This window comes from Cavia porcellus, unplaced genomic scaffold (assembly GCF_034190915.1).
Source record: "Cavia porcellus strain 051 isolate PalLab524CR breed Dunkin Hartley unplaced genomic scaffold, mCavPor4.1 scaffold_7, whole genome shotgun sequence".
NCBI classification, from domain to species: Eukaryota; Metazoa; Chordata; class Mammalia; order Rodentia; family Caviidae; genus Cavia; species Cavia porcellus.
The window spans coordinates 57,513,115-57,539,970 of NW_026947490.1; the positions used below are offsets into that span (position 1 = coordinate 57,513,115).

The 26,856-nt window shown below is 37.1% G+C and overlaps 1 protein-coding gene across 2 annotated transcripts in view; it reads right to left on the bottom strand.

Moving 5' to 3' along the window:
• Prrx1 (paired related homeobox 1) overlaps positions 1–26,856 on the bottom strand; it is a 70,437-nt gene that overhangs the window by 7,657 nt on the left and 35,924 nt on the right. The window contains exons 2-4 of one of the 2 annotated variants that reach the window (XM_063253657.1): positions 9,414–9,589; positions 3,829–4,010; positions 36–104 (exon numbers count right to left, since the gene is read on the bottom strand). In XM_063253657.1, coding sequence (XP_063109727.1) covers positions 53–104; positions 3,829–4,010; positions 9,414–9,589 — 410 coding nt within the window. In that variant the 3' untranslated portion in view covers positions 36–52. The remainder of the gene's footprint in view (positions 1–35; positions 105–3,828; positions 4,011–9,413; positions 9,590–26,856) is intronic. The other variant, XM_003468618.5, reaches the window with a different exon arrangement.

Sequence of the window (26,856 nt, forward strand, 5' to 3'; positions counted from 1 at the left end):
CCAGCAGCCACCCTTCTCCCCATCTGACAAGTTACCTTTTCAGTGTCTTCCGTTAGAATCCGTTATGAAGCCCCTCGTATATACATCTTGGGAGGGACGAGGATCTATTTTTGAAAGTGTGAAAGGGAGAAATGAGCCAAATGCGTTCACCAGATGTCAGGCAGCACCATGACCATGACCAAATCAGGAGGGGAGGAGGAGAAGGTGGAGAAGGAGGAGGCGAGAGAGGGATGGAGGGAAGCTGGACAAGCATAGTCAGCCTCTCTTTCACTTGTCACCAGTGGTAAGTCCAGCCCTCCCTCTGGAAATGGTACTGAAGATTAATATTGCAGAGCCAGGCCATTGGCCATCTACCTCTCACAGGAAGAGAAGTAAGTGGGGGAGGTTTTCTTGGCTACTTTTTAAATAGTCAAATGTCCGAGACTTATTTAATAACTGCTACCCAAGAGACAAAGCACTAGAAGATTAGTGAGTCTCAATAATTCCGGGGATGTATGTGGTTCACTCTCATGATCTACTTTAGGATAATCGCTCAGGGATAAGCAAGGGATATGCATTCCAAAAGTAATCTTCATTCGACTAGCCATAGGTAAATAAAGAAGATCCTGGTAGGACAATAGTTTCCTTATTAGAGAACACTTTGTTGCTCTGGGGACTCAGTTGTTTGCAATATGCTCAAGAGAATGAATGAGATCATGACATGCTATAATTAGCGTGAACTGTATGTACCAGCTTGTGAAGGACAATCCTGGCTTATACCTTTTCACTTTCAAAAGTGTCACAATATGAATGACAAATTATCCAATGTAAAATGCATCTGAATGTAAAAGACACTCAGAAAAATAAAGGTGTTGACTTCTCAGCTTGTAATTCTTAGCATACACAAATAACTGCTTTTGTGCTTTGGTTTCCATCTTCCAGGGAAAAGCTGAGAAAGTCAGCAAAATGTCCTGTGTGACAGAATGTCTAGTCATTCTCCCTGGTTTGCATGACCAAGCCACACACACACCAGCCACCCCAATGGGATACCACATGCCCAGAGTGAGTTCTCAGACATTTGTCACTGATGGGAGACAGACACACCTTGGATCAAAAAGTGGTGCTAAGATAGCTTTACAATTTTATGGAATATTTAATTGGAATGAAAAAATGGCCATGTGACCTAATATGCTGGACAGAAACAGGGATCATGAGAACTAGTTCTAATTCTACTTGCTGAAGATTTAAAGTTGTGCAAGTGTTCAGTCTTTTCTTCTTTGGAACAGAAGCAAGGATAAAGCTATCACACGGCAGTGTTCCAAGGATTAATCAAGAGAAATGCCTTTTAATGAATGCCACATATCAAGTAACTAACTTGACATTATAGTACCAACAGGAATAGCAAGTTAATTCTCCACAGCACAGAAGGGGTATCATTTCCTTTGTTTTCCACCATTTGATTTAGTTACATATTTCCTTAATAGTAGTTATATTTCCTGGCACTTTTCAAAATGTGACATCATAATATATTTGATTCTAAACATAGCAGAAAACCCTGCACGTAACAGAATAATGTTTTGCCCCTTTTAGCAATTAACCAAATATAAACACTCGAGTCGATACTAGATCAAAAATATTATTGATTAAATTACCACTTTAAACCATGGATTTTCTACTTGTATTTGGAGATTAATTTATTCTTAATACAGAATGTAAACAATTTCTATGATATTGCCTTGATTAGTTTTTACAAACTCTGTTGCTAAAAGAAATGTTATATATGCATACCATAAACATAATAGGATATATGATTTTAAATGAAAAGAGCAAGAATACAAAATAATATATACACTAAGGCTAATCTTATATAAAATATGGAAAACTCTAGTCTCAAAAATGAACATACTATGTCAAGATGTGGAATCATGGACATTTTTGAAAATGTATCTAAAATTTCTATATAACCTTTTCAATTAAAATAGAGTATTTCCCAAAAAGGCACACATAGACTGCCATGTTCATAACTTCAGTTAGATGCCCATATGTGTAAGACAGAGGATGCACAGTATGGAGGCTGGACTTCTGCTTTGGTCCAGGTTATATGACTTGATACTAATTTAGGACGGACTTCACACCCATTTGTGTGTATGTTGTGCTCAGTCTACTACTGTAAGGACCATGTGGCAGCCATCTGGACAGTTTGCAGCTGGTATGAAAAGTTCCTCAGCAGTACCAAGCAGAGAAAGAAGTATTGCTTTCTAGTCCTGCACAAACTCAAACCAGAGATCTTGAAGCATCAGGCTTTGAACTATATCCATTTCACTAGCCACTCAATGAGTTGCTGGACTACTGATATTTGTGAGGGAAACAAAGAAGTATTTTACTTTTTAGAAGAATTAAAGAATATGTGACTTCACAATGGGCTGCAGAATGTGTTTTAAGCAAATCCTATGAAAGAAGAGGTCACAGAGATTCAACTGGTCTTTAAAACATTAACTAGGACATACATAGAAAATTAATCTTTCCAAATGAACAAAGCTGAGGGCAAAGGAGGTCCAGAACAAGACTTCCCTGTGGTAGCCATGATATCTCTATATACCAAGATCAAAGATAATTCAGGCTAGTGTCAAGCAAGGAATATGAAAGAAATTTACTAATTCATTTACGGTATTTATCTCAAGAACTGATTCAGAACAGACAGGACATTTAGGTGAAGCTTTGGGCTTTAATGAGATCTATCAACTTTTAAATATTTGCATTTCATAAATTGGTTTTTCATATCAAAGTTCAGCTTCAGCTAGTGTATAATATCCTGTGATTAGTTTAAAATTTGTTCAGGCAATAATTAACCTGAATAGAAAAGTAAACAAAAGCATAATAAATAAACTTGTGAATACTTCTGGTGAAACCATCCAGAGAGAGCCCATGGCCACGAGTCCTTTCCTAGTGTACTATGGGAAAATTTCAAGAAAGGCACTTTGGAGCAATCACAATTTCTTGAGCATACGTCTCACCTTCTGTAATGGCATCAACTGTAATTTCTGAATAGTGTAATAAATGGAGGTTTATTGTCTTTCAATGTGATTGAAATACTACCCTGTTGTTTGCTTCTTCAACACATTTCACCTTTTCATATAAAAGTTTAGTGTAAATTACACACTTTTATTTAAAAGATACACACACAAACACACACACACAAACTGACCCCCAAAGTAACCTAATGCAGGTAGGTAAGAGTTATCAATAGAAGGTGACAGCATTGAGGATTATAAGAAATCCTCACCTACTAACAAAGAACTGAGTTTATGAAAATGATCAAAACAGATTTTGTTTTCTTCCCTCTCTGCCACTTTTTCCTTCCCTTTCTCTGCCTTCTTCTGTTTGCCCTCGCTTCTTTTTATTTGAATTCAAAATCTATTTTGCTGTGAAGTTTGCCTCTGAGCCTATACTTACAGCCTTATACATCAAGTTCCCTACTTGAAATCTGAAAAAAAATCTGAAATTTGGATGTGGGGTAGTTTTAGCATGGCATGCTTACAAGAGGGACAATGGGCACAGCTAGTATTAAATGATCTTTTCTTTGGAATTCTTCCTCATCTTTGAAAACTTTGCAAGAGTTCCTGAGTCCAAGAGGAGATTGCTGATGGCCTGCCCCTCTTCTGCCCCAAACCCTGCTCCTGGGGCAACTAGGAATCTCCTGTGACAATGTGGGAATGTCAGCATGTTGAGTGTCTCTGCAGAAGTTAACCCAGGAGGAAGTTATCAGCCAGCTGCAGGAGCAGCTTCGAGTGTGGCTGACCGCTGAGGAGCATTGGAGGCAGAGCGAGGGACAGTGGGCCTGTCATTCACCTGTACGGAGAGGCCGTCCCCCAGGAGAGATAATCGGTGGGCCTGGGTGCTGGACGAGGTACGATGGGCTGCTCCACAGCAGTCACGTCTCCTGAGTAGGATTTGAGGAGGGAAGCGTTTTTGTTGGCCAGCATAGCTCTCTCGTTCCTGCGGAACTTGGCTCTTCGATTCTGAAACCACACCTGGAGATCATTGGGAACGGAGAAGGGCACAAGGAGAAGAAAACAGAGAAGAGGTTACAAGAAGGAAATTCTGTTTGATTTTACTATGTAACATCTCCAGAGGAAAATACTAGATAGGTATGGAATCCTTCCTAGAATAATAGAAATATGCCAGCCTCCCATTCTCGCGGGCCCTGCTACAAGAGCTCTTAAAGGTTGACTGCATGGGGCCAGGACTGTAGCTCAGTGATGTATTGTGTGCATGAAACCCTGGGTTCAGCCCCAAGCATCATTAAAAAAGTGGACGGTGAAATTTCCCAGTAGTCGAGACACAAAGGCAGGGTGTGTGATGGATGCACAGCACAATAAAATATGGGTTAAAATCTTCATTGGAATCATAATCAAGTAAAAAGCAATTTCCTTAGATTTTTCTTCCAAGTCTCAAAAGCTTCTGAAAGTTTTGACAAAATCTTCAAAATGTGCAAACTTTATCATTTGTAATATCCATTAAATATTTAAAGAAACATCTCCATCTTCCCAGAAGTAGACACTCTGACAAGGACTGAAGAAGAAAATGATTTATTTGGTGCAAAAAAACACCATGAGGGAGTAGGAGAGCAACAAAAGAAACTGTGCTCCCTGCATCAGCCACTCTTGTGATGCACAATCCTGCAGGAACTCAGAACACTAAGACTGTTAGCAATGGACAAATTCTCAGCAGTGACGCTCTTGAAAGGTGAGGAAGTGGAATATTTGTACAATGGCTCCTATCAGTCATTGGTTACTACTGCTCAGTGCTTCAGATATGCCAGAGCTAGGCAGGGAAGTCTCTTAAAGTTCTATGAAGAAACCACTGGCAGACAAATGCAGATGTTAAAGGTCAGAAGTTGACTGGGCTATATTTCTTTGCAGGGCTCATGGGAGATGGGTAGCACAAAACACATCTACTACAGCTAATAATAAACATCATTCATTAAGGGCTACAGGGGTTAGGCATCTATATAGGCATATGACATACATTGTTTATAGTCATCCTGATGATTCCATTTATCAAGTTTTATTATTTCTATTTTAGAAGTGAGAAGCAGATTCAATGAGAGTAAGATGTGAAAGTTCACACAAATGAGTTTTTTAACTCAAGGATGACAAACTTATGACTACACAGCTCTTCTAGACAACAGTGACATTTCATCAACTCATGTATTGATTCAGAAAGTAGAGAGTGCCCAGGGTGTCTAAATTCAGGGAAGAGAGATGAGAAAGAATTATTGTATGTTTTTAAGCAGTTCAGAGCTTATTTAAAGACTATGTGCACGTTTGAAAATATGCAATGAAATAGATCAGGCGAAGTTATAGAAACATACAAGAAGGTACATCAGAGAAAGAAATTCCAATATGCCATGGGGCCATTTCTGCACCACAGTCAGATGGCACTGAGCACCTACCTAAATGACTCTGGAGGTCCCTGACTTGGCTTCCCAGACCCCAGCCCGTTTTTTCACTCTGCAATTGCAGTTACCATTTTAAATATAAATATATTTATGTCAGTGCTTGATATCATCCACTGGCCTCCCACTGCAGAATAAAATGAAAATGTCTTCCAAAAGAATAAAGGCAATGCAGGAGTTAACTGTGTCTTTACAAGTGTCAACTTAGAGAGCCTCACCCCTGACCTCCTATACTGGTGTTCTATCCTTCTCTCTGTCACCTTGGACTCAAATTGGCCCAAGGTCTGTCAAATGGATTCAGTTACTTTCCACCTACATGCAGTCACACCTGATGCTCCTTCTGTCTGTGATATGCTTCGACTGTGCTTTCAAGGTTTGGCTTTAAAATCACTGCCTTTGTACAGTGTTGAACTGGAAGGAATATTACTTTAAGGTCTAACAGAATTGGCTATCCTACTAAACATGAAGTCTAAAAACAGGGTCTAAAAACACTGACTATCCTACTTTAAAGATTTTTCCTTGGATACATGTTTAATTTTTATGTTCCTTTGCATTTCCATCAATTGAGATAATTATAGTGACTTACAGGATAGTTAGGAGAGTTGGTCCAGAAAAGCTGCTTAATAAATACCCGGTACCTTTTTTTCCCAGGCAGATGGTACCATTCCTTCTTCTGCATTATCACTAATTCATGGATATTACTTTCATGTAGGAATCATCTTACATATCAAAACTTTATGTTTTATGCATCTGCCTTCTCTGCCCCAGGTATAATGTCCTTAAGGAGAGGGCTTATGTCTTACTCACTACCAGCAAATCAAAAACAGGATCTCAAAAAGTATTTGAGGAAAGAAAAAGGTTGAAAAGGGAGAAAAATGAATCTTGTAAAGATAAATAAATCCTGGGCACCACATAAATGGTCTTCATTGTGCAGCAGGGGAGGTTAGCCCAGAAACAACTCAGTATAATATATGTCATGTGTTGATAAATACTTTAAACAGAAATAACCACAGAGTCAGACTGAGAAAGGGTAGAACTGCATGAAAAAAGAATCAAGTCATGGAGGGACAAGTCTATCTTACTAACTTACAAAGAAGGGTTAAAGGGAGGGGAGGGAAATAGGAAAAAGATAGGAATTGAGATACATTATGAACAGGTACAAATTCCCTCTGATGAATGTGACCATTATGATATCTAATTGTACCAATAAACTTAATTTTAAAAGAAAAGAAAACACAAAAAAGCAAGGTGTTAGTACATAGCATGGTGGGAAAAGGGGAAGAAAAAATAGTTTCAACAATATTTTAGCATAATATTTATTTGTAATTACATGTAATTATTATATGCAATTTATTATATTATATTATATTATATTATATTATATTGATATCTATTTATTGGTAGTAAATATACCAATATATAATATATAGTATATGGATATATAAATATATATATTTTACCCCTCCTGGGTATCTTCCCAGGAGATTTAAAAACACCATACCATAATAATATATGTGCACCCATCTTTATAGCAACACAATTTGTAATAACTAAATCTTGGAAACTACCCACATGCCCATCATCTGAGGAATGGATTAAAAAAAATGTGGTATTTTTATACAAGGGATAAAGAAGGAAAAACTTGAGACTTTCATAGGTAAATGGATTCAACTCAAGATTATACTCCTGAGCGAAATAAATCAGGTTCATTTGTATAAACATTGTACTGTCTCCTTGGAACAAGAAACTAAATGAGTAAATAAGGTCTAAAAGGTCCAACAGATATTGTGAAGTGGAAATCTGTCCAAAAGGAAAAATGAACTAAGGTATGAGAAAGAGGAAAGATGGAAAAGAAAATTTCTAGTCAGTGGTATTATTAGTGTCTCTCAGTTCATTGGAAAAGAAAGCTTGTGCTGATGTTGATTAGACAAACTTTCATGCCCATATTTTGTACTCTGAGCAACACTTTTAACCATAACAATAGACAACGTATTGTTACTCTACTGTTTTGTTATGAAATATTTTTCCTCTTTTCCAAAAAATAAAAAAGATGAAAATAACATTGGAGATAAAGAACTATAATTATTAAATGAATATAATACCAATGCACAATGGGACTAAAAATAAGGGGAATTTTAGAAACCTATTTAGAAGAAAGCAATAAGATATTTTATTAGAAATGAAAAACTTTGAATATTAAGGATGTATGTGTACCAATTAAAGCATGTGTGTACCAATTTTGTTTCAAAATCAAAGATTCAAAAGTAATTACACTGAAATTTTGCTAAGTATGCAGTGAGAACAATTATTAGCATTATCAGATAAAAATAATATATATGCTATATAATAAATTATTTTATACACATATATTATAAAATAAAGGCATTTGCTTGTTATGATAGGGGTAGATCGTTTCTCTACCCAAAAAGGACTCTTTCACATTTTTAATTCCACTGTCCCACTGTCTAGGTGTCTTTAGATTTCAGACCACCTTGGCAAAAGTGGCTTACTCATGGCCTAAGGCATGACTGCACGGTGGCCGAGGTGGTGATTTCTGGGGACCACAACAGATTTAGAAGGTTAGAAGCAGGTGTGGAAAGGTTGGAGGAAGATGTCTACCCTGGTGATGGAGTGGGAAAGGGTGAAGTGAGCTCTGTCCCCATGCATCTCTACCACCCTGATTCACACTTCCTCTTTACCCCCCCCCCGGGGGCTCAGATAACTTTTCTCTTTTGTCACTGGCAGTTTTCTTCTGGTCTCTGGGGGAATATTTTTAGGTTTCACCACGTGCTTGCATGGCGAAACCTCTGTCACTTCTCTTTGTCAGGCTGAAGGGTCCCCCAAACTTCCCATTAAACTCAATGAGTGTTGCTCAAAGTTCACTGCAACTTGTGACTCTTGAATCCTGCCCTAGTCAAGCCCTTTGGGGTAATTTGATCCCCAGTCAGTCTACAAGGTTATCATCTGCAAAAAGAAATCCCTCAAACACCAAGTGACAGATACGCAAACATTACTTTCTTTAAGAAGGCAAGACAAATTTGACCGCCCTCCTGCTCAAAACAGCAGGTGACCACTGCTGATATGGAAGACTGGTGATATCTTTCTGCAGAGATAACAGCACTGCTGGAAAAAGCATTTGGTCAGAGGCTCATGCATTCAAAGTCTATTGTCTTGAGTCTGTACTTCTGCACTCACATTCTATTTCCACCACTTCCTAGGGATATGAATTTTTGTCAAATACTTTAACCTTTCGGTGCCTCAGTAGCTATGTGAAGAACAACATGACCTGACATGTAAGGACTCAGATAGTGTTGGTTACTGTGTTGTTATCATTATCACTGTTACCTGTAATCACAGGATGTACTATTGTCTTTTTCTTTTTTTTTTTTTTTTTTAGTACATATAATCTTGTCGATGTCTACCTTGGAGTGGATATGTCATGACATGGATGTTAAAGAGGACTGCTATTCCCTCTTCATCTTATTTTACATGCTTTTGCCTTTTTCACTTCAGACACTCTGAGGATATATAGTCACTCACTTGAATGTGTTCCTAATTTTGTTTCTCAGTGTTCATCTCCCATTGCTACCAATGCTGACAATCACGTATGCCTACCACAAGTTTCTGGAAGGTCTGCACATCTCCAAAGGCTGAGGCAAGGAAGAGTTCGTCTCTTTGATCGCCACAAAGCTCAAATTGAAAGCTGGGAATGTAGGGTCAAATGCTCAGATATAAGAAATGCAAAACAGAAATTAGGAAGAGGAAAATTGATGGGCAGAAGAGATTTGATTTGACTTTTGAAATATTTTGCAGTCCAAAAAAGTACAATTAGAAATGAGCCTGTCTTTGTGCTAACCATTTTATAACCTGCATCAACACTACCTCCAACCTGAAACTTACACCTGATATTGTCAAAGACTTTAGAGATGTACTTCGGCAAAGGAAGTGCTTGGTGCCTGCTCTCAGCATGAGTTACCTGCACTCTGGCTTCAGTGAGGTTCACCCGGCGGGCAAGGTCTTCTCTCACAAATGCATCAGGGTAGTGTGTCCGCTCAAAGACACGCTCCAAAGCCTGCAGCTGACTGCTGTTGAATGTTGTCCTGTTCCTTCGTTGCTTTCTCTTCTTTTTCTCCTCTGAGTTCAGCTGATCATCTAGTAGAAGAAATGAATAAGGAGCCAACTCATGTTAGAGGTACCATGGAAAACATTTTTTTGCAATTGTCTGTAACTGCTCATGTCTACTAAAGATGCTCACATCTTTATCAAAGTACCATAGCCAATTGTCACTTCTTGTGTTCAGATGTTGGCATTGATGCTCATGAGTTCATAGTTTCAGGAATTCTGATGACTGTTGCTTCTAAAAATAAGACCAGACTGGAACTGACTCTCAGAGAGACATTACTTATGTGCTCCTTGAGGCCTGTTCTGTCAAAAAAGCTAAAAGAGAATAGAATTTTGCACATGTTCCCTGGATTTTGATTTTGGTAACTATAGAGGAAGGAGAATAGACTGTTTTGTACCTTATGTGTCCCAGACAATTTTATATTCATTTATATAGTTTCATAACAAAGCAGACCTACTATTTCCTGGTTCTTTCTCCATAACATATACATGAAAAAAATGCACAGTTACAAAGAAGAAACCATATTCAAACCAAATCAAAGGGTTTTCTGTTTTACCAGGCATTCTTCTTGAAGCAATGAGTGATTCCTAACAGCCTTCACTTCAGTATCCCTGCTGTTGCCAAGGTAGGCTTCAGGAGGCTCCAGTTTAGATCAGGGCTAGCACTACAGCACTATCAACTCAAGCTAACACTAACTTGAAATTTCCCTATAAGAACCCAAGAACAAGGAACACAGTGCTGAGATCTCTGAAAGTTTCACTCAAACTTGAGTTCTACAGCCCTAACAATTTAGAGACCTTTAGAGAATCACATATCCAAGTTTTTAACTATCAGAATCCCTCCTGATTTCCTCTGAACTCTCTTGAAGACATTTTGGCAAGCTAATCATTCAGCCCGCCAGTGGCAGCCAGGCAGTCAGAGAGTAACATGCCCTTGTCCTGGCCCAGACAGGAGTGATGGATTATGAGGCTGAGTGGAATACCAGCTGTGCTAACACCATCACCAAATCATCACAGAAGACCAGAGTCGCCCCGGAGCCCGTGTAGCTTACAGAGATTTACAACAGCGAGCTGCCCAGCAGCACAGCAGAAGGTTGATCTGATGAACTGAACTTAAATTTCTAATAGTTTCTCCCCAAAGACGCTCAGACCAAACAAAATTATAAAGAGTTCAAGTGAGGATGGTGGGTGGAGAGTGGGGACTTGATCTCTTGCTCCATATTTCAAAGAAAGTAGTTCTCATGCTTTTATTTCTAATTCAGTGTGTAGTTTCCTAGTCTTCTGTGATCATAATGAATACACAACACACTCAACAAGGCTACTAGCACAAAGCAGGATGTCCTAAGAACAACAACACCTATGTTAGCTATAATATTACAAATTAGAGCATGTTGTAGATTTATGTATAGATTCAAAGTGCAGCTTAAACCCAGAAACGTATTGACCAGATCTCTGGGTGCTCAACAGCTGAGACCTCTGAGTCTTTCCCCTTCCTCCTTAGGGGTGCTTCTTCAGGAACACCCAGGGAGCTCAGAATAGAGACGGCATATTTGCTTTCAGTAATGAAACCACCAAGATACAATGCCTGTTGAGTTTGTTTTCACAGGAAATATGAAACTTCTCAAGTACTTAGAAGACTGCTTCTATTTTATTTTAATTTATTTATTTATTTATTTATTTATTTATTTATTTTTGTGGGTACCAGGAATCAAACTCAGGACCTCACACTTGTCAGGCAGACACTGCACTGCTGAGCCAAATCCCCCACCCAGAAGACAGTTTCTATAGAACAATATATTTCTCCAGCTAAGATGTTGCTGTCAGTCATTCTGTTTTGTGGCTGTTCTCAAATTAAGCACCTCTTTAATTTTTCATATCCTTGGTACCTCATCTAGGACCCCTGCTTTGATGGCATTTTGGTCACATTCTCAGTTAAGAATGTCACATCACCCCCACATCTTGAGAATAAAGCCAAGATAATAGTCTCTGGAATCTCTCCAAGCCCAAAATTTTCCAACACACATCACTATTCAGCTATTAGCAAAATTAGTTAACAATAATGTCAACACCAGAGCTCAAACATCTAGGATCAAGTACCTTTTAGCAGTTATTTCGCATTTGTATTTCCCTCCGGACTAAATGCTTGGAAGATTTGTCTTATTTCAATTCTCTTTTGTGAATGTATCTACAGTTCTTCATGTGTTTCACTTTAGATTTCTTTGATTTTCCAGGCTTTGAAGACAGTGCCATAATCTGAATTTTTTGTTCCCATTAAACAGAATTTTTTTTTAAAAAATCCTTAACTTCCACACTTTGCAAACTTAGACTATTTAGATGCCTGGGCCATTACTTTTAATCATATAAAGGAAATCCCTTATTAAGCCAATCTTATGATTTGTTTGCTTCTCTCGAAGAAAATTCTTTCTCAGATATAACCACAAATTCTAAATCTTTTATGCTGTTTTATGAGCCTATTTCTTTTTGGACAGGCAAACTGTGATCAAGAAAAGAATATTTTATATTCTGTGCTTAGTACTACAACCTGCTACATAATCTCCCAGTAGTTTTTTTTTTTTAATCTTCCACTGTTCATTCAAATTCCTCTGACTGTCCACCCTAAACCACCAACTCCCCTGATGTGGGAATAAGGGAAATGGAGAATTATAGTTTATGACAGGGAATAAATAGCTATGATGACCTGAAACGATTCCAGAAAAAGTTTCCCAGTGAATGTTCTTGTTGTTTTTAACAAATGAAAACATCAGTGCAGATCATGATGAAGGTGAGAAAAGACACTCAAATAACAGGGGTCCCCGGAGTCAGGATCTGGCAAATGTCCTTCAGAGGACAAGTGTAATAGAAAGAGACAACGAGCGGGCAACAGAGACAGCTGGAGTGGCAGCCCTCTGCTTTGTCTGTCTTTGCTCACTGGTCACGCACTGTGAGCTCCCTGTTTTCTTCTTGAAGTCAGAAGAACAGGACTCAGCTCAGTATCTTCGGCAGCATAAACACTGAAAGTTCACTAATGCAGGGCATCTGAAGGAGCAGCAATAAACATATCTATCAGATTCTGGGCCCTGGTTGAACACAAGAGAAAGAAAACAGTGGACCTTTATCATTGCAGGAAGATCATCATTCACATTAAACAGTCACATTTGATTTTGAAGCACGTTGTCTAAGGATACTATGTCTAATCACACACTAGGCTACATGTCATCCTTTGGTATTCTGAATTAGTTAAGATTCACCCAGATGCAGAACAATTATGTTTTATGAATGCACTTTTATCAAAATCATAATACTTTATCTAAGGTACAAACAGACTTTATAATTATATTGGCTTAAATAAATTGCAAGTGTATAGTTCTTACTATTATTTTTTTAGTAAAAACAGGCAAATGACCTTATGACCAGGTGTTGTCTCACTTGGAATCATGAGCCATAAAATATCAGCACTAAACAGGACCCAATATATCATCTGATTCAACCCTTTTACTTTACAGATGAGGTAAATGAGACTTACAAGGATAATATGAGCTGCCTAATAATGAAAGTAACCAGACTTAAAAGCCAGAACACGTAATTCTATTTTATTATTAAGTACAAATGACAAATCCATGCCATGCAAGAAATAAACAATAAAGAATGAGAAACATAAATAGGGGCCACTACCTAAGGAAAATATTTATGGGAAAGTCAGATTTTTCCATCCTAGCTATTATAAAGGGTGCTTAAGAAAGAAGATTGATGTATATCACATGTAATTTCCACTGGAACAATCAGTAAAAAAGCATCAGTATTCATAGAGAATATCTATTTTGATCCAAATATTTCTGCATTTTCTTTTCAATAGCCTCCATAAGTATGTGTGGGGTTACTTTAGCACAGAAGTACACCCTTTCACCTTCTCCTTACAACTCTGACACTTGTCTTCCATTTTAAGATATAGTTCAAAATCTATTTCTTAAGACACATCTCAAGGCTTTCTTTCTCTATCAACTTTGCTGATAACTCCAGTCCACATTGATCTTTCCCTTCTCCAATATGTGTGTGTTCATCTTATCAAATACTTTTTAAATTATGGTCCAATCCTTTCTTTGTAAATTTCTTGTTGGTTTAATGCATTCATACATTCCAATAGGAAGTAAAAAGATTCCTTGATAAATTACATAATAATAAAAGTTGAAAGAGTATGAATAGTTTTCTAGTAGAGCGGCAGTCCCAGAATATTACAATCTTAGTGCTTCATCTAAAGTCATAAACTAATTTCTGAATTCCAGTTATTTTCAATAATGCGAAGCAAATAATTATGTCACTTTATTTTGTCTCGTGTTAATTCTAACTGCAGAGGAAAAAATAAACATTTGACAATGCTTCTTTTTCAGATAGGTTGGTCCTCACATTTAAGAGTGTGAAAACTTTACAGTCCTACTGCCTTGGAAGTGTGGGAATTGATCTTTCACTTGTATCACTTGCATGCAAAGCAGCTCCAGAATGAAGAAATAGTCTAAAGAAACAGCAGCACACACAAGAAGGAGGTGTTAAAGAGAATGCTGTTTCCAGGGGTTTAGGATGTTAGCAAATACATGAAGCATTTCTCAAGGAGAGGCTCTCACCCCAAGGTAGGGTGTCCATGTGCATTCAAATATGACATAAAGACAACCACAGTCCTGCCCTTGGCCCTAGGATAGGCTTGCTCTGTACTTTTCACATGGCTGCTGAAGTTGTTCTAGAAGGAAGGTGAACAAGAAAGAACAAAGTAACACCTCCCTGCCTGAGGCCCAGGCCACACTGTGACCCCTACTTACTAAGCTTTGCCACTCCCCTTGCGGGCTCCAGTTAACTCCAAAGTCCCTGACCCTCTTCTGCTCTGCATTTTGTGGGAGAAACTTTGGTGATCCCAAATCAATGGTCAGATGTAATTGAAAAGTATAGGAAAAACAGTTTAGGAATAAAATCAGAATAAAAATGTGTTTCCTATGCCTGAGTCACATCAATTTGGAAATAACTCTGATGCAAGAAGATAAAATGCCAGCTTCAGTAGCAGAAACCAACCACCACATCAAAGCTTGTCATCTGCTCTTTGAATGAAACATGGCAGCCGAGCGGATCTTAAGTGCAGCCTGCTGATCACTTTATGGGCATTGAAGAATGTTTTCAAAGGAACTTATACTGTACAACAGCCACTTACTTTAATGGGATTTGTGTGTAACAGGCCCTGTAACCTTTGGAAAATTGAAAGGAAGTATAATTGCAAAAGCCACTAAAAACTGTTTAGCTTTTATTGCGAGGTCTATGAAAAGCAGCAAGATACAGCTGTGGCATTCATTTGCCTTTCTTTGGGTACACTTCACTTTAACTGAAATTAGCACTGCATCTTTTTAATATATGCTCCAATAAATGGCATACAGGTCACTCACTGAGAAGGCTGTGAAAATGGAGCTCAGCACACTCATGACTTCTCAACAACAGGTCTTTCTCTCTCTGCATGACAGGTCTCTGCCAAGACACACACCCACCTGTGTAGCCATAGTTCACTGTGTGTTGTGTCACCACATTACAATTGCCAGGCCCAAACTTTGTATGGCACCACTAGATGTGACTATTTTTTCCCTTTACTGTCAGCTTGGCATAGATCTGGCTTATTTTTCAGTCAGGTATCCATCTAACCTTGGAAAACTACATCAAAACACCTTACATATAACCTGAGAACCAATGTGTTCTTTGGTAAAATAAAGCGCTTTCGAAAAGTATTTACTAAAATATTTCAGATGACTGTGACCAACAAGCTGGTGGCTCCCTGAAAAATTACTGTGGCTTTATGCACACACTGAGTGAGAGAGCCGAACTTAAATGGTAGAAAGTAAACCAGCTTACAAAATAGCATAACCTATGTGCCTGGTCTCAGACCATACAGTTCACTTTAGGCCTCAGTTTCTTTCTTTCTTTCTTTCTTTCTTTCTGTCTGTCTGTCTTTCTTTCTTTCTTTCTTTCTTTCTTTCTTTCCTTCTTTCTTTCTTTCTTTCTTTCTCTTTCTTTCTTTCTTTCTTTCTTTCTTTCTTTCTTTCTTTCTTTCTTTCTTTCTTTCTTCAATAACAGAGACTGAACTTGGCCTTTCCACTTAGCTACTTCCCCAATAGTTTTTACTTTTTATTGTAGGACAGGGTCTTGCTAAATTGCTAAATTTTCCAGGCTGGGCTTGAATTTGAGATCCTCCTGTCTCAGTCTCCCAGAATACTGGAATTACAGGCATGCACCTTCACACCCTTCAAAACAATGAATGAGTTTACCTACTTCTAAGGGTCATTTGAAGATTTAGTGAACACCTAATGGTCTCTTGGTCTGGCACAGAGTAGCACTGGTAAGTGTGGAAAATCGTCTATCACCGTTACTGTACTTTCTCCTTGAATGTGCACAAGCCAACATCACTGCTGTGCTTCCTTTTTTCTTTAGCTCACCCTTAAATTGTTATCTCTGAATAGCTGGAGAGAAAGCAAGAAAGCCATCCAGATACGTTCACATTTCCTAGCCAGGTCTGATGGAGAAACTTAGAACCGGGGAACTGGAAAAGTGAATCAAATCTTTAAAAGTCACCAGGAACTGAGGCAAAGTGGCAGGCTGTAAGTTGTATAAAGAAATCACACACAAATGTTTGTCCCAAAAGCTCCATTTAAGATATTTTCCTGCTTTTAGTCAACTCCTGGCTTTCTACCAAGTCGTTTTTCTTTCTAAATTTAAATTTTGAGAAGAAATATCCAGAAAGCAAGTGGATCTTAGCATTAAGATGTGTAGAAATTGATACTTTTAACAACCTCACTAGAAGGTAACTTTTGTTTTTAAATACGGGAAAAGGAAAAAGACAGCCAGAATTAAAGACAAGCTATGAAAATTCAATTATTTCACCATCCCATTTGTTTTGAGTGAACTAATTTGGTTGCCACATGTTTAAAAACACAAAAGTTAGATCATATTACTCAATATTTATTTAGTAACTTTTTAAAAATGTCTGAGCAGTTGGGAAATTCCAAAAAATAAAGAGAAACCAAAGAAGACAAAGTTCGGGGGGAAAGAATGAATTCTGAGTGAGATTTGAAAAGTTTTCTAAACTTGAAATATTTCAGGGTGTGTGGTCTCCCCGGAAGAGTGTGGCTTTTGACTTGAGTAACAGATAAAGTTCTGGATAAGAACTGAACACTGTACATTCATCCTTTCCTCTGGGGATATTTTTTGTTGTTGTAAGAATATTGTCACTTTGTAGGAGACATTATTAACAAAGACCAACATCTTTGTGTGAAGCAACTTTTATTTCAGTTACAATTTTAATGTTAAAAAAAGTACATAAAACCTGTTTAAAAAAGAAAGAAAACACTCTTGAAAGCAGTCAACAATAAAAGCGATCTACGTAATTAATGAGTAAACGGTTTTGGGAAAGACAGGAAAAATGGAAAAGGTTGGGCTTTTCTGCTTGGATAGAATAATAATAATTATGAAGCATTTAGACTTTTGAGTCTGGAAGCATGACCTGTATTTCTTCATAATTTTTATCTTCAGTTACCAAGACAAAATGCCTGGAGTGGAAATACCACAGAGAATGGGAATTAACTCTTTTTTATTACAATAAGAGATAGAAGCAAGAGTAATTCTCCCACACCGTAGAAATGAATGACAAGATCTGAACAGAAGGGGAAAGTCCCTCTTGGTTATTACACTGGTCATGGATACCTAAACAATCTGAAGACAAAATCACCCTAATTTGGTTAGTGTAAGAAGCTTGTAACTTAAAAATACTATTTAGGTAAAAGAAAATTTAAATTCTCTTTACAGAGCAAGAAAAGCCAAAGTGCAAATATTGCCTTAAAGTGTGAAATTTAGGGCTGGTGGGGAGAGTACTATGCTGGAATATCTCTTAAGTTTCAATTCTCTTATCTATAAAATGAGTGCTGTCTTAATGAGCCCACACTCCTGCAAAAAAAAAAATACCATAAATTGGGTAACTTAAGCAACAGAAATTGATTTCTCATAGTTTGGAAGCTGCAGTTTTAGGATCTGCCCTATCTGGTTTCTGGTAAGGGTTCTCTCCTCACTTGCAAACTATTGTGTTCTTAACGTGCCCTTTAATGTGTCTCTCACACACGTGCACACGCACACACATACATACACACAGACACACACACACACAGGAGTGGAATTCTGTTCTTATGAGGGTACTAATTCCATCATGAAAACCCCGCCCTCATGACCTCATTTAAACCTAATTGCTTTCCAAATGTTTCACTTTCAAATAACATCACACTGAAGGTCACAGCTTCAACACATTAAGTTTGGAGAAATACAAAGATCCACTTCATGACAATTGAGTGATGATACAAAAAATGTATACTTCTAAATGACTCAAATTATAGCAGTTAGTTATATACACTTCCTTATAATTGACTTTAACACATACTCTGCATCCGGTATTACAGAACAGTTGTAAAAATTACTATGGCTTGGAGGTTCTGAGTCACTGATTGACTCTGGGATGTTAGCCCTGTGTCCTAACTGATGCATAATCATAGGGTTAACTTTGTTACTAGGATCTCTTTCAAACCCAGCACTGTAGAGTCATGAAACTGTTTTTTTCATTCCCAGAATCTAGCCCAAAAGAAAATTTCCAATAATTGTTTGCTTTAGGTGACAACTAATTATGTTCTTTTGGTGGTGGTGGTGGTGGTGGTGGTGGTGGTGGGTTTTGGTTTTTGTTCAATTATTTTTTTATGAAAACCTTGGCTGCATTACAAATTGGATAAGGAGTATGCTATAATTACTATACTTTGGGAAAGTTTTGGTGATTAAAATAGTCTTCCACTTCTCTTAAGCTGACTGAAAAGCTTAAGCCCTCTTAAGCTGACTGAAATAAATATGAATTTTTATTTTATAAAAAATTAATTTAGCAGTATGGTAGTCATTGTTGATTTCCTTTATCTTGTCTTGAAATCCTGTATCACTTTCACTGTTTTTGATTGGCTTTATTCTGTTCTATTTTGTTTGGTTCTATTCCTGTTTAAAGTATGTTTTCATTCTTTTGTTTTGATTGATTTTATTGTTTTTTATTTGGTTTTATTATGTCTGATAGTATGGCTAGCTATTTTGAAGAAAACAAAAGACATTATGGTAACCATTGTTTATTTCCTATTATCTTGTTTTGAAGTCCTCTATTGCTTTCACTGTTTGGTTCTAATTAGCTTTATTCTGTTTTATTTTATTTGGTTTTATTCTCTTTAAAATAAATTAGTTTATCTATAATTATAGAAAACAGTCTCGAAAAAGAAGAAGCCCAGGAAGCTTTAAGAGTAAGTTACTCAATCCTCTAAATTAACTAAAATGAAGAAAAAATAAAAACCTAGGTTTGTTTTCTTCTGTCATCCTTGACCTCACAGCCTTAGGTTGGATGGCATTAACCTTGCTGTAAACATGTCTGTATCAACCCTTTAGCCTAATCTCCAAATTGATGTCACTATCAGTGTTCAAAACCAACACTGACCTTCATATATATCCTCCCACTATGGCTTTATCAATTCATTTGCACAAATGTCTCTCCCATTAGATGCCAGGCAAAGAAATGCCCTGAATAGGAGGAATATTACATGAAATCTGTTTTCCAGGGACTTTATAACTGATTCGGGAAAAAGAAGTGTAAGCACTTGAAAAATAAAGTAATAATAGAGAAAATATAGTCCAGTAGAGTTGGTGGCCACCAGCAGTAGTCCTGCGCAAGGGAAGAGGTTAAAATACCAAGTGAGTGGTAGGTCAGAGGATGATCAGTTTGAGTCTCTATCACACTTGAAGTTCTCTATCTCTTTCTTATCTGCACTATTACTTATCACTCCACTCTACTGGCGATGGTGACAAAAACTTTATCTTTCATTTATATTCTTCGTTGACCTTATTTTCTTTTGTCTAATAATACATTTAGCCTTACCCTTATCCACTAACTCTATATTGATGGTTTCTATTTTTCTCTTCCAAGTCTCAGTTTACCTGTCAGCAGTTTCCCCGAACCTTCTGTGATCAACAACAAGTGACCTTCTCATTATTCTCCACTTAGAAGCTTAGCCTGCTTCACAACACAAGAATCTATAACTGTTTATGTTGAAGATCTACACACTAGACTACACTTCGTGACGGCAGGCACCGTGTCTGACTTGTTAATGTGGTATTCTAGAATCCAGTATTGGTGGCGGCCATACTTTAAGTCCTTTCCTTAGGATAACTCAATGATATATTAAGCTGTGTTCAGTGAAAATGTCCATTCTGTATACTCTGGCCAGTCCATCCTCAGCTATCAAATCTGAAAAGTCCTTCAGGGGTCAGTTTCTGCATGAGGGTCTTAATACATAAATTTTCCAGTGATGAAGCCTTATTATGGTCTCTTTGAGGCATGCAAAGTGCAAGATTAGCTGTTATCTAGGTTTTTCACATATTTTGTGTGTGACTTAACAACAGTAATCATTCAATTACATAAATAATTATTCCCAATTAGAATGTAAAGCTTGAAGGTAGGTGAACAAAGTGTACAGACCAGACCCCATACTTTTCAGCATTTGTTACATGTTTGACTTGGTAATGGCAGCAAATACTGAATAAATGAGCATCTTCATCCCAGTAAAGACAAAGGAAGCCTCGGTATACATGACCTAGTACAAAATTATTTTTTGTGTTATTTCTGTGTTCAAAAACTATGTTTAGCTTTAGGTTTATTTCCTTTTACTTAATCAACTAATCACTGTGCTTTCTGTTCCCTTTCACTGGCAAAGGAACTTGGGCAAAAGCCCAGCTAATTCATTCTCCAACGCATAGGGACGTTTCTGCCTGTCAACCACACCTAAGACTTAATTAAATGGTGATTTCTTCTCCAGGGATATGTGGCTGTTTTAACTAGTAAGAAAGTTTATGCACTGAAGAGTCATCTGAGGAAAAAAGTTAAATTTGGGCAAAATACCCAAAAATTCAAGTGGAGTAACCTTATTCCACTGAATCATGTCCCCTGCTGTAGGGCAGCCCTGAAGAAGTCCTCATTAATAGGTGATTCTGTCTGCAAGAGTGGAAACCGGTGAGTCATCTGGTGTCACTGTGACTCATGTCATGACCACCACTTCCAAATCCCCGTCATCTGAAACTTGGCAAAAGACTCATACTGCTCAACTCATAACAGGAAGAAGCCAGGATACAGGAAAGACTTAATAAAAATCTTTATTATACAGAGAATGATAACTGGAAAAGAGAAATAACCAAGGATGAGGATAGTGCCCTTTGAGTCACAGCATGGTCATTCTTTCCCTTGCATCTGTTTCCAATGTGCCTTCAATGCCAGTTGCAGCATTCTTCTTCCCCCTTATCTAAGTCTTTTCTCAAGTTTTTTTTTTTTTTTTTTTTGCATTTTTCCAACTTTTCAATTACTTCACACAGAGGATCTCGATGGTAATATATTGAAATCAGAGCAAGGACAATGTGGGATAGGCTGGTGTTTAATTCTACTACAAAACCATTCTCTAGTCATTGATGGAAGTTTCATTTTTCAGCTTTTTTATTTCTTTTCTGTCCCTCTGCATTCTGATTAAAATGGAAAAGGGTTGAGTTGTGTATTTAACTTACTCAGAAGTCAACAACTTTAAAATTGAACTTGAAGATTTTATGAAGTTGGAGGACACTTACACAAAGTGTAATAATAATTAGGTGAGTAGATGGGAGAAAGAATTTTAGAAAATCAGTTTTTATGCACATAGCATTTGTCATAAATCAGTTGAAGAAAGTGTGCATGTGTGTGTGTGTGTGTGTGTGTGTGTGTGTGTGTGTGTGTGTGCCCATAACTGATATGGGCAAAAGTGACAGCATACTAAGCTACACTTCACTTTATTTCTATTTAACCAAAGAGAAAGATGCAATATTTAAGAGAAAAATCTTGTCTTTTTTTGTCATGTTCTGCAGACCCTATCTGAGCTGCTTCACTTTGATCTCTTCGGTTGTTTCTACACAGGGTCTTTCCAGCAGTCATGGGCATGTGTCTCTTGATAAATTCGTGGAGCTCATTCCTTTCTTATAGATCTGTTAGCTGAAAGGGAAGGCTTCTAGCTAAAACTCTTCCTGTAGACTTCCAATTATAGCACTAGTCTCAGGTCTTCCCACGGTTAAGTGGTACTAAGCTTTCCAGTCATTATTCCTAAGTGGTTACTAAGTGATATCAGTACAGTTACCCTCTAACAAGGCATAGCTCCAGACCTGTTTTACTCACTTGTGATTTTCTGCTTTTCTCCATGTTTTCAGTAATCAATATTGGTGAAAATTTTTTCAGAGAAATGTATGAGAAAGCCAAATTTATGTGGAGGGAACGGTTCCTCAAGTGGATTACAATCCAGACAACCTGAGTTATCACCCTATCTCTGGCCAAAAATATCATGTGACCTTTGAAATATAATTTAGCAATCTGGGTTTCTCTCCCTATTGCTGCTCGAAAATGGCAACCATGTTTAATTTTTTGCTAACTTTTCAATTAAACTATAAATTTCTCTTCAAGTGCTTGACCAATAGGTAAATCTGTGCTCTCAAAGACATATATAGTATAGAATAATGTATTCAATTACTGATTATCACCGATTGTAGAATCTACAACTGACAATGCATGAGTAGCATTCCCTGTGGCATTCCAAGGATCTAACATCCTGTAGTCTCATTTTTAATGTCTTTGACATTTAAATAAAATTAGTGATGATCTTTGGAGATATTAGAGCTATTTCAAAATTGCATGGATGTTTATTTTCTTTAGCTAATCCTTAAAGAAAATAGGAACATTTAGTAGGTATTTAAATATTTGAAAAGAATAGAATAAAGATGAAAATTAGTTCATAAAGTTATACAGTTTTAAAATACTCTAACATTTAAAGGTGGGAAACATTATTACGTTTATGTGTGTGTTATGCATATCTACATGGGGTATATATGACCCAGCTTAGAGAATCCTTAGTAGAACTACTAACAACAGTTCTGTAAACAGGAGAACTGAAAAAGCAGATCAAATTGTCCGCTGGAAAGGACCAGCTTATTGCACTGTGAAAGATTTACTTGTTTAGGCTTTCTATATAGTCTTGTAAAACTGCTAAGACCTATTCTCATTTCCTAGTTCAATACCAACTATATCTGGTAACTCACTTTGACATATTAGATTGTGATGGGAACTCCTTGACAATGGCTCATATATCATCACCAGATACATTCAGTTGTAAACAAAAGAAAATTCAAATATATATTTCAGATGTTCGCATTAAATAAACCAAGGCACAGTATGTATGGTTCTAACTGAAGTCAACTGCCAAGTCGTTCCACTTGGCAGAACCAAATACTACATCAATGAGATCTTAAATTTCTGCATAGTTTCAACATGGAAAAGAAAGAAGAGTGAGGAAGATAGTAACGGAATGCATTAATGATGGGTCATTAAAGATATGCTTCCATTAAACTCAGAGTTTATATGTTGAGACCATCTCCCTAGAAGAAGTAACATGTATACCTTTGGAACCATTCGCAATGTATGTTTCAAAGTACAATGTAAAACCACTACATAAGTTTGGGGACGGGGTTGTTGTTTTGTTTTTTATGTTTTTTATTTGTTTGATTAATTTTGGTACCAGGAAATAAACTCAGAACGCTATTATGTAAGTTTTATGAATCCCTCGAGAAAAAATTTCTTGTCAGGACTGAAAAAAATAATGACACAAAGCATCCAGTAATGACAGAATCTAGATAGATTCCAAACTGATATGTCTTCCAAAAGGAGATGATCCAGTAAAATAATTCATTGCCCAGACTGCATATGTAAGTCTGATGTTTAAGATCTGAGAAAGTTTTGTATATACAGTCTATGGGGAGAAATCTATTTACCATTGTACTTGTTCCAGTGAAGCCCTTCATGAAGGTGAGTTACTCCAAGATCATCACACCAGGGCTAAGAACAGGAGACAGGAAGATGTATGTCCCTGACTTTCCAAGGTACCTCTTGCTTCTCAAAGTTCTTTTAAGAATATATTCCAGCTAAGAAGGCAAGTTTTCATACAGTTTTACACAGTGACTACAGTGACCACGGGCCAATAAATCAATTACAGTACATTGTGTATACCCTACTTCACTAATGGATAAGTTGAATATTTGGAGTGTGTTTTTTGTGGTTTCAAGCCAAAAGTTAATCATAGTGTAATGATTTTTGAACCTCAGAAAATAACTAAAAAGCTACAGTTCTCATTTTATTCTCAGTACAATTGGAAGGAATAGAATTCCATCAGACAGAGCTAATATTATTGGGTTTGTAGCTTCTTAGGAATGAGAGATTGCATTTAAATAATGCCTTTCTTTCAAAGATCATAAAACATCTCCCATATTCTATTTCATTTATTTTCTGAATATTTTTATGGTATAACAAATGACCACTTAATATAATTTTAACCAAAATAATCATTTATAATTTAATATTTTTAGCCGAAACTAAACTAGTCATATTTATCTAATCTCATGTGCAGGAGAAAGCAATGTTTAGTACTATTTCTAAGTAAAAAATAATAAATTCATTATTTCTGCCTATTATTTAAACTTTTTAATTTTATTTTCCTTTCCCCAGATATTCTAGGCCAAATTAATTATTACCTCAATACTGAGCTAGTGCTAGATTGACACAATTTAGCATGTTGTTGCATGTTTTCATATTTCTCTGTTGTTTTCTATTTACTTTAGTCTCAACCAGCTAGCAGCTAATCACGGAACTGGAAATTATACCAGACAAATCCGAGAGAGCCAGAACTAACTCTTTCAATCCCTGTCATTCTACAAACTCATCTTTCCTGAGCTCCGGTACCTTAACTAACAAACAAAGAAAAAGAAATAAATGTTTAAAGTATTGTCTTGATTTGTGGACTGCAGAGGAATAGAACAAGAAGTGACTAAGAAGGAAGCCCTCTCTGTGAACCAGCACCACATGCAGGCCACCGCCACCAAGGGGACAGCCAGACCTCAGCCTTTTCCTGTGAGTCAGCACCATTTGCAGACTGCAGGGGAAGAGAACAAGAAGTCAACAGGAAGCAAACCTTCCCATGTGTGGGCCACCATCATCTAGGGGACAATGGGCTGGAAAATAAGAACCCAACCTTGCCACCCAGGCAACCAGCGGATCTGGAGAAACAGAGATTTTGATGATAGCTACTGAAGTGAAATGCAATTTGATGGTTGTGGTGATTGGTATTTCACTGACTTTCCAAGTCTAGGGCTGATGGTCTGAGCATCTACTTAGACGATAGCAGTATGCAGTGTAGCATCTATGGGGGAATCTCTTTCTGAGGCTGGTAGCCATTGTTGATTCCCTATTGTCTTGTTTTGAAGTCATAGATTGTTTTCATTATTTTGTTGCATTGGATTTTATTCATCTTTGTTTTGTTTGATTTTGTTATACATGTTATACATGTTATACATGTATGGACAGCTATTTCAAAGATAGCAAGATATATTGTGGTAGCCATTTTGGATTTACTGTTGTCTTGTTTTGAAGTTCTTTGTTGGGTTCATTTTTTCTTTTTTGGTTCTATTCAGTTCTATTTTTTTTTTATTTTACTATGTCTAAAGATATCTGCAGCTATTTTGAAGACAGCAGGAGGCATTATGGTAACCATTGTTGATGTCCCATGTCACTTACACTGGTTTGTTTTGATTGGCTTTATTCTGTTTTATTTTGCTTTGTTTTATTCTGTTTAAATTTTAAAAAAAGAATTGTTTTAAATTTCAAATAAAATTATTTCCTAAAAACACTGTAGTTATAAGTAAGAATAATTATAAGTGCCATGAAGGCAGAGAAAATCCTTCGTACTTTTCTTATAGATCTTGCAAGACCTAGTGTGATGTTGGGTTCCTATGATTCCTACATAGGTAGGTATTTAATATAGACATTTCTTGATAATAAACAACTATGGAGTACTTTGTTTTTGGAAGAGCCACTTTTGAATGCTTTACATGATATCTTTCATATTTTGCCATCCTAGGAGGTCACCCTACTACCATCCTTGCACTGAAAACTGCAAATGAAAAATAAAAGTTTAGAAAGACAAGGAGCCCAGGCAAGGGTGCACATCCTATACCTGGTAATTTATCTTCAGAGTCCTGAAATACTTTCCTCTACTAGACATTCAAAGAATGAATGATTCTGAAAGAACTCAGAGGTTATGAAATTTTATTCCAAAACTATTAAAATGGAGGAAATTTTAAGAAGTGGATGAAAACTTGTGAGCATGTGTCAGGTAAAATTTTAACCCAGAAAATGAAATCCATAGATGGGCCAACTTCTTGATGTGGCTGAATTGAAATTATATGACCTCTCATGTAAGGTGTTTTCTTCAGAGAAATGCATCTTCACGTTTGGCTGTCTTTGAAAACTGAAGTTCTAGCCTGGAAGACATTTCTATTCTTTGCCTGATCCACCAGTTACAAATCCTCTGAGTCCTGGGAGCATAAGGCCTGTGCACAAGGCCAATGGCAACAAGATAATTGCAGAGATCTAGTACCCCTTAATTATGCTCAGCTCCATAAATCACTCAACTGCCACAACCTCAGCCTTCTGGAATTCTCAAGTTGTTTGAAATACTCCGCTGTTGCCATTTATGAGCGGTACATATTATGCTGTCTCTGTCTTAAATGTATAAAAACAAAATTAAAATTTTGAGCATTTACCCTCCAGCAAGTACTCAGGGGGCAGACTGGTCAAAAAAAGAAGAAACATGCAGAAATGTGATATCTTCTTATATGAACAGGAACAAAAGTTTCCAGCTAAGCAGCTAGTTAACCCCGCATTTATAAAACTAGGTTGGATGGTTCTCTGCGTAGTCCTTTTGTGTTGGAAATCACATTCCTTAGCAGAAATTTGGATCTGCTTCCCCACATACACACATCCATCATACAGTGCCTCCAATTCCACAGGAGGAGTCTGACAAGCCCACTTATCCACCTCTTAAAAATTTTTCCACTTAGTAGTTTTTGGAAATAAGTTTTTAACCTTCAAAACTATAATTCTTGAACAAAACAAGCAAACCATTTTGCCTGAGTAGAGATGAAGTGATCAGATATCCACAAATTAAATTCATGCCCAACATATAGGAATTTAAACCATGGGCTCCAGATTAAGATGCAACAACAGATCCCAATTTAGATTTCCTGTCCTGTATTTTCTTTTTATTTGATTATTGAACAACCACCGCAGATGCTAATTGTTTATTGTACAACTACCAGGGATG